The sequence below is a fragment of the Vollenhovia emeryi genome, unplaced genomic scaffold, assembly GCF_000949405.1.
Source record: "Vollenhovia emeryi isolate VEMERY1.0 unplaced genomic scaffold, V.emery_V1.0 DF939176.1, whole genome shotgun sequence".
Classification (NCBI taxonomy): domain Eukaryota; kingdom Metazoa; phylum Arthropoda; class Insecta; order Hymenoptera; family Formicidae; genus Vollenhovia; species Vollenhovia emeryi.
The window spans coordinates 1,086,984-1,097,815 of record NW_011967190.1 but is presented as its reverse complement, the minus strand read 5'-3'; the positions used below and the strand labels follow the sequence as shown (position 1 = coordinate 1,097,815).

Genomic DNA, 10,832 nt, shown 5'->3' with positions numbered 1-10,832 from the left:
GGGTCTGAAATTTCGCGTACTGATAGATCAAATTTACAACTGCAACATATTTAAATTTCAATTTTTTTCTACTTTTGGTCGGTTTATGCAGGAGCCACCTTAACAGACGTTACGATTGATTCGCGAGAAAGGCACGCGCGCGTCTCGTTTGCGATACGTATCAGATATAAATTTATATAATTTCCTCGGCAAATGGCTCGTCCGCCCGTCGCGTCTCAGCCTCCGTTAAACGCCCGAGTTAATTAACAACGTCGCGGATCAATCGATTGAACAAGGGTGGTCTCGTTCGGGCGCGAGATACATTTATCATCTTTACCGTAATATTTATCGGAAGGGACACGAATAACGAGGCGGCGCGGGCCCGTGTATAACGAGCGTCCGCCGCGAGGCGATTACGGCCCTCGGGGATGCTTGAGCGGCGATTAATCGTTAAAAATTGCGGTCTATCTTGATCCCCGATCGAAATGTGCGGCGCGCATGCGAGCGACCGTATTAACATACGGCATTAGATATTCCGCATGCGAAGCTCGCGCTTACGGTAAAGCGCGGCCGGTATTCGCACAGCTTTACTTGGATTTCTACAGTAATTACACGCGCGGTAATGGGAAACCCTCGCGCGGCCGTCGATACGGTTAGCGCGAAAGCTCAGATCGCGCCTGGGACAAATGGCGTCGAACGATAACGATAATGACGATAACGCCGTTTAAAAGTGCGCAGAACGTAACCGGTGCATCGATATCCGATAACTATTGACAATTGCGAGGAGCGGAGGAGCGTGCGGGAGAAAAAAAAATAGAAATACGAGAGAACTGCGACGTATGAAAGCAACACGCGACGCCAGTTAACGTATAAACGATTGGCACACGCCTAATGGGGCGCGACGAAATAACGCAAACGTGCGTAATCAGCGTACACGAGGAGCGATTAATTCAATTTGCCGATGCATATTGAGCGACGTGGTGTGAAAATACGGAAGCTATTTCCCCGATATTGTAAATCGTTCGTTTAGCGTTAGCCGAGCTCTCACCGTAGATCAACCGTGAAAAAGCACACGGCGCGGGTACAAGGATAGTGCGCGGCGGTTTAGCCTTTAGCGTCGCGTCGCACATGGCGGCTTCCAATTTTTGCGACAAGGAGAGACGGAAATCACGGTGTTGCACATTCGCCGACCATAACTCCGCGCGCATGTTAACTTCCTCCATTTACTTCGTAGCCGAGTATACACACTATACGTTATACACATACGTGTGGATAGGCGTGTACGCGCGCGTCTATGCGTACACGTGTGCACATACATGTAATAATTATAAAACATTATGTAATGTTATAATAATTATAGGGCGGAGCGGGACTATTTCGCTCAGGTAAAGAACGAAAGGATATAAATTCGGGTAGAAAATTTTCGAGACGAAAAGTCGAAAAGCCTCCTCCCTGTCGTGAAAATTGAAAAGCCCTTCCGCGTCTTGAAAATTATTTATCAGATTGTTATCTTTGGCAAAATAGCCCCGCTCTACATTATATAACATTATGTAATGTTGTAATAATTATATAATGTTATATGTATATTATAGACAAATTTGTACACCGAGAAAAATGTTCGATTAAATATAATTGGATAATCCAATTACATAATAACAAACGGATATATCCGATGAAAAATGTGGTCGGTTTTTCAATCACATTTCATCGGTAACTGCGTTTCAGCGGATAAATTTTATTGGATGTATGTGGATACACTTAAATTGTGGAATTTAATCAGAAAATGTAATCGGAAAAATTAACCATCGGAAGCACTATTTAATTGGTTTATTCGACGAAAATTTTTCTCATTGTAGTCATATAAAATGTATACAGTCATACAGAGATTGGATATTATTTTTTTCATAAGTTTCCGCCAAAGTTTAGCATTTAATGTATATAACTACTTTTGTAGAAAAAAAGGTGATGCAGTGATTATTGATCACTGTCTTTCCATTAATTATTTAAACGTAATGCGCTTGTATCACACGTTGTTACGTACGTGTCTGTAAAAAAGTTAATTTTTTCAAGTTTATTTTATGGAATAATGGCTTCTTTTGAAATGAAACACTCGATAAAAAGGAGAAAACAGCTTGTGCAAATATCGACGAATACGTATGCAGGATCTGCCTGTCTATACGATCGTCGTTTGTATTCAAGCAGAAAAAAATTTGATTCGTATGTTGGTTAATAGGTATTTAACACTGGGAATGGTCCGGACTTTAGGCTCTCGCGAAACAAATTCGTGTGCGTGTCCATTTCCTGAACTCGCCCCGGCGACTTTTTTGCCAGTGTACGTAAAGCAAGACCCCGTACGGATAATATAAGCGATGAGGTGCAGGGAAAGTGCTAAGCTATTATAGCGCGGAGTATATAAGGCTCAGCTTAGAAAACGAAGCGGTTCAGTTAGTGGTCATACGCCACGCTAAAACATACGTGAACTCGAGAATGAATATCAAGGTGAGTCGAATACATCCGATCAAATTAAACATCAAGTATCATTTTGTAACGTGAGATTGGAGTATTTCTGAAAAATTGCCTCGCAAAGTGATTTGTTCTCAACTCAAAGTAGGACACAATATTCCACGTCTAGTATGTTGTAATATTTTTGCGCAATCTGACATCTTTCAATTTTCATATTATGTATTATTTGTCCATTATATAAATTTTATCGCGACATTATTTTGACGTGACTTCAGCTTGCCATCATTTTGGTGGCAGTGGCCACTCAAGTTGTATGCGCGGAGGATTCGAGCAAAGCGAACAAGGGCTCGCAGAATACCGAAGCGGAGCCAACGGAGAAGAAGACGGAAAAACGTGGACTCCAGCATAGTTTCGGTGACATAGGCAGTGTCGATCTGCACGGTGGCGGCGGCGGCGGCGGCGGCGGTGGCGGCGGCGGTGGCGGTGGTTACGATGAACACGAGCATGTGAAGACGGTGACGGTTGTAAAGAAAGTGCCAGTACCTTACGAAGTAACGAAGCACGTACCCTATCTGGTGGAGAAGCACGTACCGTACGAGGTGAAGGTCGGCGTGCCGCAGCCCTACACCGTCGAAAAGCATGTGCCCTATCCCGTGAAGGTGTTCGTCAAAGTGCCGGTCCACGTGCCGCAGCCGTACACCGTCGAGAAGAAGGTGCCGTATGAAGTGAAGGTGCCGGTGGACAAGCCTTACGAGGTCAAGGTATACGTGCCACAGCCCTACACCGTGGAGAAGCACATACCGGTGCCGGTGAAGGTGCCGGTGCCGCAGCCCTACACCGTCGAGAAGCACGTGCCCTTCCCGGTGAAGGTGAAGGTGCCGGTGCCGCAACCGTACCCGGTGGAGAAGCCGGTGCCGTACGAGGTGAAGGTACCGGTCGACAAGCCGTACCCGGTCCATGTGCCGAAACCGTACCCGGTCACCGTGGAAAAGCCGTATCCGGTGCCGGTCGAGAAGCCGATACCGTACGAAGTGAAGGTGCCAGTCGACAAGCCGTACCCGGTGCACGTGGAGAAACCATATCCGGTGCCGGTGAAGGTGCCGGTACCGCAACCGTACCACGTCCACAAGCCAGTACCGGTGCCGGTGGAGAAGCCGGTCCCTGTGCCGGTCAAAGTGCACGTCGACAAACCATACATCGTCGAGAAAGAAGTTCCGGTCCCGGTCGAGAAGGAAGTACCGGTGCCGGTTAAAGTTCCAGTAGCCATACCCGTTCACATACCGAAGCATGAGGATTACGGCGATCTGGGCGGATACGGTGGCGGCGGCGGCGGCGGATATGGCGGCGGCGGCGGCGGTGGATATGGTGGATACGGTGGACACGGCGGCGGCGGCGGCGGTGGCGGTGGATACGGTGGATATGGTGGCGGCGATGGGGGCGGTTACGACTTGCACGGTGGTTTCAGTGGCGGCGGTGGCGGTGGCGGTGGCGGCGGTGGCGGTTACGACTCGATTCACGGCTGATCATCGCGACGACGAAGCGGAGAGCGGACGCGCGAGTAGCGAGGCGAACGTCGAGAAGCGTCTTTACTTTTAATCGCCCTCATCCCCTCGATGTTGGATGATCGCGCGTCCGAATCGAGATACTTTTCGCCGGATTAGTTTGCCAATTCTCGAAAAGTAACGTTGAAATTTTAGCTGCTTAAGCAAAGATCCTTTGCCCCGAGGTAATTAGCGAATTAGGAGAGAGAAATACGCAGGCGACAATTCGCCGTCGCAAATTGACGAGTTTACCGACTCTCTGTACTTGCGCTATACTTTCCGGAAGTCCAGGTAAACGTAGCGGCTATTCGGTAATGCTCTTAGACTGCGTATTATAGTTGAATGGCATCGATTAGTCTATGAATTGCGTTCTCCGCGGCGCGCGGATCGCGCACATTCATCGATTAACATATTCTAAAGAAATATGTTCTGCATAATCTAAATGCCCCGAAAAGACCCGCACGGCGTACGTGCGGGGTTTAACGCGCATAATTCGGTTTAATCCGTTACGTCCACGCGTAGTATTGCTGTGAGATATGTATACTGACTAGAAACGTTGTACCTAAGTAAGTTAAGTGAAAAACTCGCATTGTAAAAAGAATATACGTATCTTTTTATATACAAGGTTTAATAAACATTCTGCCCATTACGCCTTACTTTTCTCGATCCTTATCTCGAACAGCGGATCTAAAATCTGGATCTCCTCTTATCCCACGGAACGAGATGGAAGGCGAGATAACGCGGAGAGATAAAATCATACACACACAACGTCCGTTACGGTGTATGACGCGCAGATTCATCGCTAACCGTATCAAACACGTTGCGCGCATATGAACGCGAGTATAAATCAACGTCAGGATTCACTTTCTCGAGAAAATTTCGTCGACTGTTGAGCGAGAGTTTCGCTCTTCTAAATTCATTGTTCCCGTCGGCGAAGAAACGGCGCGCCGCGTTATCCGGCGCGTTCACGACGTTGCGAGAGGAGAAGGAGAGGAAAAAAAAACCAAGATTCGAGAGTAACGAATAAGAAATTCGCCGACCGAAATCCAAAAGGTACAAGAGTCGCTCGTACATTACGGCGACGCTTTCCGCGTTTGCCTTCCGGTTTAGCTGGCACCGGTAAAAGCCATTATTGACATATTAGTCTGTCGAGAGATCGCCGAGTCCCCCGGGCGCAGAAACGCAAAAATCGCGTGCGCAAAAAGGAAGGGGGAGGTGTATCCGTGCCTCGAGAGACAGAAGCTGCGAACTTCCGCAAACACTTTCGATTCCCGTGCGAATCTTAATCCTCGTGCCCGGGCCGCAATTAAGAGCACCAGATACACGCGCCGCGTTGCGTTCAAGAAAGCATTACTTTCTCCGTCGGGGCCATCGAGCCTGGCCGGCGTACACACGCAAAACATCGTCGTATCCCAACGCGCGCGTCTACGAGACATCCGAGAGCCGCGATCTCGCCACTCCTTTCACCGAGTCGATCTTTCCCCGATTGAATTTTGCTAGGATACTCCGTTAATTTTTTTTCGCCGCTTTTACAGCACACGAGCCGTGCGAGGCGCGACGCGCGTCGTTTTAATTTACGCGGGTGCCGCCGGTAAAACTCGTCCTGTTTCGGCCGGCAATTAAAATACTTGGTCAAAATGATATTCGCAAATTCGTTAATTCGTTTAATTCGATCGCGGATACTCGCCCGCACGGAGGAGGAATAAAATATTTCTGGTGAAATTGGGTCGGCCACATTAACGAATGAATTTCCTGTTTCGTTACACGGGACGGACAGCCGGCTTTACCCGGGGTTTCCTATCGATATTATCAGCCGTCGCCGCGCGCGGCGCCGTAATTGAAATTCGCGGCGCGCAATTAAATGCGAATAAAGATTAAGATATCCGCCCCTCTGCGCACGCTGTATCCGAGGGAGCCCGACGAACGTTTCACCGCTTCTCTCGTTCGGCCACTAATAGGATCTAGGTTCCGTGTCTGTTTATACGCGGCAGAAAAAAAAAAGAAAAAAAAAGAGCCAGGAGGAAAACCGCCGCGGTATTATCGAACATGGGAGAAATCGCGAGACATAATGACGCAACGCGTCCAGAGAATCGCCGTAAAATTCGCCCTTTCCCCGCCCCCTTTCTCCGCGCCGTTAAGTGCAATTTATAATATCGGATGTGCTCAGGTAGCGCATTATTAGAACACGTAACGAGCTAACGACAGGATTAGTGAGCGGCCGACGAAGCGATCGCGATACACCGATCGGTAGCGTTACGCGCGCGCGCGCGCACGCGCGATGCACGGCGAGGAGAGACCGCGGGCGGGCGTTCGCGTTGGGCGAACGACCGGCTCTGCGTGAAAGTGAAAAAAATGACGACGATTCTGCGATGCGTGAATTATAGCCCCGCGTTGCACGCGGGTATCGGGCTCTTTCCTCCACGCCGAGATGCCGCGCGCACTTCCGGTTTTCTATCGGCGCTCTTTGGTAATAACGAGGAAGAAAGTTTCCCGCGTCGACGCGCGCCTTTTGTATTTCATTTCATTCAGCGGGAGGGGACGGATGCGCGCCTTTGTTTCCGGACTGACTTTGCATAATCACGATTTCGTAATTGTTTCCGGAAGAAGACGCCGCTACCAATTACAACGTATCCACGAGGATTGTTTCAGAGAGTAAATTCATACCTGGCTGCTCTTCGCGAATCTTTTTCTTTTACCTTTTCAACGTATGTATTCGTGTCAAAAATTACTCGTTTTTGACTTTAAATTGAACGAAATCGTCCTGTGTTTTTCACTCCGGTTATTTTTTTTGAGAGAGAGAGGACGACGCTTTTACGGCTCGCCCGTGACAAAAGGGAGGCCCAATCGCGTAAACTAAATTTCTGCGCCATTATCTACTTCCGCGTCGCCGACGTTTCAACCCCCGTTCCAGACTTGTTCGCGAAGGAAGGCGGGAAGGATGGCAGGGGGACAGGGGGGCGGGGTGCTCTCTTATCCGTCGTCGCTGCGGCGGGTGTCGGTGGCGCGACTGTGAAGCGAAGGCAATTATCGTAGCGAAACTTGAACGTGGCAACGCGCGCCCCGAGGACGACGGGGCTCTCGGCTTCGATGTGTGGGAGTGAGTGTTTGGCGTCTGATACGACGGGTCGGGTCCCCGGGGATTCTCAGGGACTCAAACGGGACTATCCCGCGCCGCCGCCTCTCTCTCATCACAGTTAATTACCAGTCCTCGGCCGCGCGCTCGAGAGCAGGGTCTCTCTTTCCCGCTCCGTTCACCTTAGTCCCTTAGTCCTTCCTCGAGCCCATATCGCTCCCGCCGAGCGAGCCACCCTCAATAATCCACGTACCGTTTCCTACTGTTCTGGAATCTCTTTTTTCCCCTACAGCCGAAAGTAATTTTCGCGAGACGCGCGATCGATTTATCAGGCCTCATTACGCGATAACGGAGCAACCCTTTCTTTTTCGCAAACGATTTTATGCACGCTAAACCGACAAGAGAGAGAGATTTTTTTTTAAGTTATCTTTCCATTGTGTCACGAACACATATTATTAAAAAAATATTATCTTGTATCAGTTCTGCTACAATCGTTCTCGAATTGCAATAAAAGTTTCCATGCAATTATTATTAGACTTTCCCTCGGTAGATACGCATCTCGCGCGAGGCGCATTCCTCAACGCGCGAAAAATACCGTACGGGATATCTCAGCGGGGGTTTTTTCCCCATACGGTTATAATGGACTCGATTCGCGCAGGATACAGGGCGCGTCAGGCATGGCGGGACAAAAATGTAGATTCGTACACATTTCAGCGGTGTCACACGTATAGACGTTTTAAGAGTTACGTGCAATCAATAGGGCGACAGGGAAACCCCCGTGGGAATCCAAGCGAGCGAATCGTAGCGGGATTGAACGCTTGAAATGGAATAATATCCAATAATCTGGCAGCCGAGAGAACGGGATAAAAAGGGACGTTTTATCGGGGCATCGCAGCATCCAACCAAGCGGTATCCGACCATTTCCGCCAAGCTCTCGGAGCCATTTCGCCCCGCGTTCTCGGCTAGCCGGCAAAATTAATTATTGATTTCGGATACGCGCATTCAGTCGCGGCGGGCGGCTTTTAATCGAAAACGAGCCATCCGTCGCACACCCATTTCCGACCGCTACGAATTTAACAACGGATCGATCTGGAAATGCCCGTTGTGTTTACACTATTACTGCCGCTCGTGGCAAAGGGCCCCTCCATTCGCGGCTATTCGTTTCAATCCCTTTTTACGATAATTTTCAAGGTACTCGACACGTACGGCAGATCAACTATTAAGACTTCGTTAGAAATCTTGGTTTCAACGGAGTCAAACTAAACACATGAAATAATTCAAGCACGAGGCAACGTGCGCATGTTAAATATCAATTTGTTAATAATAGATATGTGACTCCTCGAATTAGTTTATTTTATGTTTATCTATTAGATATTCACACAGATTGGCAAAATAGTGAGGTAGGAAGACGAAACAATATGTAGAAATACATACAGAATAGGCAGGACAAGGAACGTAGGAGCATCTGGAGAAAGGTATCTGAAGCTGCCTTATTAATTGACCGTTTATCCATTAAGGGAAGTAGAGGGCTGGGACAGAGGGTTTGACAGCAAGTTACCAGCTGTTGGTCTCGCGATATCTTCTCCCGACGCGGCGTTTAAGTCTATTAGCTAAGTGAGGAAAACGGGGAAAATATTTAATTTCATTATACATATTATATGTATAATATAATATATAGTAAAATTTCAGTATAAAATTTCAGTATAAAAATAACCACGAAAAGCGTATTAAAGGGATACAATATGAAAGGGTACAAATCCACGCTCCATGTTTTCTCTTAATATTTTTTTTAAACATGATTAATATATTTTGAACACACATTTATATATATGTACAAATGTGTGTCTGGGAGACAAGTTGTCCCGTTTCGTACGCATTTTTTTAACATATTCTTTGATCAATACCGACATTTTCTTAGTAGTTTCTAAAACGATGTAGTACGCGCGTATACGCCCATATACTTCAATTAAATTTTACTTCTACACTGAAATTTTTTAAAATAAAATTTCAATATAAAAATAATCGAGGAAAGCTTATCGAAGGAACGCGATAGGAAAGGATAGTCCACTCCGCGTTTTCTCCCTTATTTTCTTTTTAAAGACGATAAAGGAAAATATTAAATATACAGGAATAACGTATCTGCTCCGTGTGTAAAGTGAAGATATAATTTATATTTGCAGTACACGCTATTCCATTACGAAATTTATTTTCTCTCCGCGATCTGTACCGTGAAACCGTTCGTTACATCTCATACACTCGTATAGCTCTTAAGCAATATCTTTAATCACCTCTTGTAATTCTGCGTTGCAAAACATGTGAAACAATTGTCCAGGCGTCATTGTCATCACTTCGATATTGGTGTCGTTCAGTTTCTCTTCCATTACCTGCTTCAATATTGTCAGCGCAGCTTTCAACGCTTCCTTGAGCGTCATAGACTGCAACAATGATTCAATTAGCGCGGTTTCGACAAACATGATTTATCTTTGTTCAATAATAAGGCAAGGTACCTTATGATACACTTCTTGAAGATTTTGTTGAGCTCCTTCGCTACCGGATCCTATAGCTTTTGCATCAAACTGAACAAAAGTACCAGACGGATCCATGTGATACAGCTGTGGACCTTTCTCATCGATTCCAGCGAATAACATTGCTACGCCGAACGGCCTGGACATGGCAGTGCCGTCATCGTCGCTGTCGCCAAACTGTATAGCTAAATTGGATACCGCTTGAGCAGTAGACTCCACTGTCATTCTTTCGTTGTAGACAAACCAATGATTCTGGCATTCGACCCGAGCTCTGTCAATCATCGTCCGCGAGTCGGCCATCAAGCCGGACGCCGCACATCCTATGTGTCTGTCGATTTCTACAATTTTTTCTACAGTCGACGGTTCCATCAGGGAGGAAGTAATACGCTTCTCCACTGCCAGAACGACTCCCTCCGTCGTGGCGATTCCGATGGCGGTCGAGCCGAGCTTTATGGCTTCTATGGCGTACTCGACTTGAAATAATCTCCCCTCCGGCGAGAAGGTGTTTACGCCACGGTCGTATTCGGAACGCGTTAGAAACATCTAGGACAAAGATGAAAAGATTTTCAAGTTAGACATAGACGACCAGTGGTAATTAACGTCAGTGTTTTCTTGACCATACATAAATTTTCTGTATTATTAAAAATGCCAAGTATGGTCAAGAAAACACTGGACGTTGTTGACTATTTATGTTACATTCGGTTATTGATGTCCAAATTGTCGAGAGAGCGATGTAAAATTGAAACGACGATCAAACGTTCAACGTTTCCTGCGCAAACTAAATTTGAGGTTAGGCGGTCACGAAAAACGACACAAATAGCTTCGACAAAGTTACGAAATGAAGATGCCTGCTGTTGCACGCAATTAAAGTGCGTAATGGAACGTTTGAGTGTCAGTAGAGACGAACAATGGCATAAACTGACAGAATAACAATCCGAGTAGGTCGGTTAACCAAGAATGACATGGCAAAACGAAGCCGAGCGTTCCGCGAGCGAGACTGAAGCGCGACGGCAAACGTAATATTTAACGTAATGTGCTTTCGAACTGAATTACATAAGTTTACCTTAAACGCTTTACTTTTGTCAAAAGCAGACGTGAAAGTACAGAATGCCGACACTTGTCACAAACGCCAGTCACGGAGAGTCCGCGGACAGTTGAACGCGATGGACGCGATGGAGCAGCAGTAGCGTAACGTTAGAGGGGTACCTTAAGCCCCGTTTCTAACGGGAGACGCAGACCAGGCTTAATTGG

The 10,832-nt window shown here is 47.0% G+C and overlaps 2 protein-coding genes across 3 annotated transcripts; one reads left to right on the top strand and one right to left on the bottom strand.

Annotated features, from left to right (window-relative positions):
* The first annotated feature begins 1,849 nt into the window (after positions 1-1,849).
* Positions 1,850-3,965, top strand: LOC105563423 (skin secretory protein xP2). The gene is made up of 2 exons (XM_012015014.1): positions 1,850-2,478; positions 2,718-3,965. The coding sequence occupies exons 1-2, from the start codon at positions 2,467-2,469 to the stop codon at positions 3,963-3,965; spliced, it is 1,260 nt and encodes a 419-aa protein (XP_011870404.1). The 5' UTR covers positions 1,850-2,466.
* A 4,874-nt stretch (positions 3,966-8,839) lies between these two features.
* On the bottom strand, positions 8,840-10,771 carry LOC105563394 (proteasome subunit alpha type-5). Of its 2 annotated transcripts, none has more exons than XM_012014965.1 (3): positions 10,645-10,771; positions 9,564-10,124; positions 8,840-9,491 (listed from the first exon to the last, which is right to left on the bottom strand). In XM_012014965.1, exons 2-3 carry the CDS (start codon positions 10,122-10,124, stop codon positions 9,324-9,326), a joined length of 729 nt encoding a protein of 242 aa, XP_011870355.1. In that variant the 5' UTR covers positions 10,645-10,771; the 3' UTR covers positions 8,840-9,323. The 2 variants fall into 2 exon arrangements, with proteins under 2 accessions (XP_011870355.1, XP_011870356.1); XM_012014966.1 differs by having other exon boundaries at positions 10,659-10,771.
* Positions 10,772-10,832: the final 61 nt, after the last annotated feature.

What these genes read in the sequence shown, in the direction of transcription:
- LOC105563394 (XM_012014965.1), bottom strand. Translation starts at nt 10,124, where the DNA reads ATGTTTCTAACGCGTTCCGAATACGACCGTGGCGTAAACACCTTCTCG. An exon ending in TTCAAGAAGTGTATCATAAG is followed by an intron (nt 9,492 to 9,563) that starts GTACCTTGCCTT and finishes TCATTGTTGCAG; the next exon opens with TCTATGACGCTCAAGGAAGC.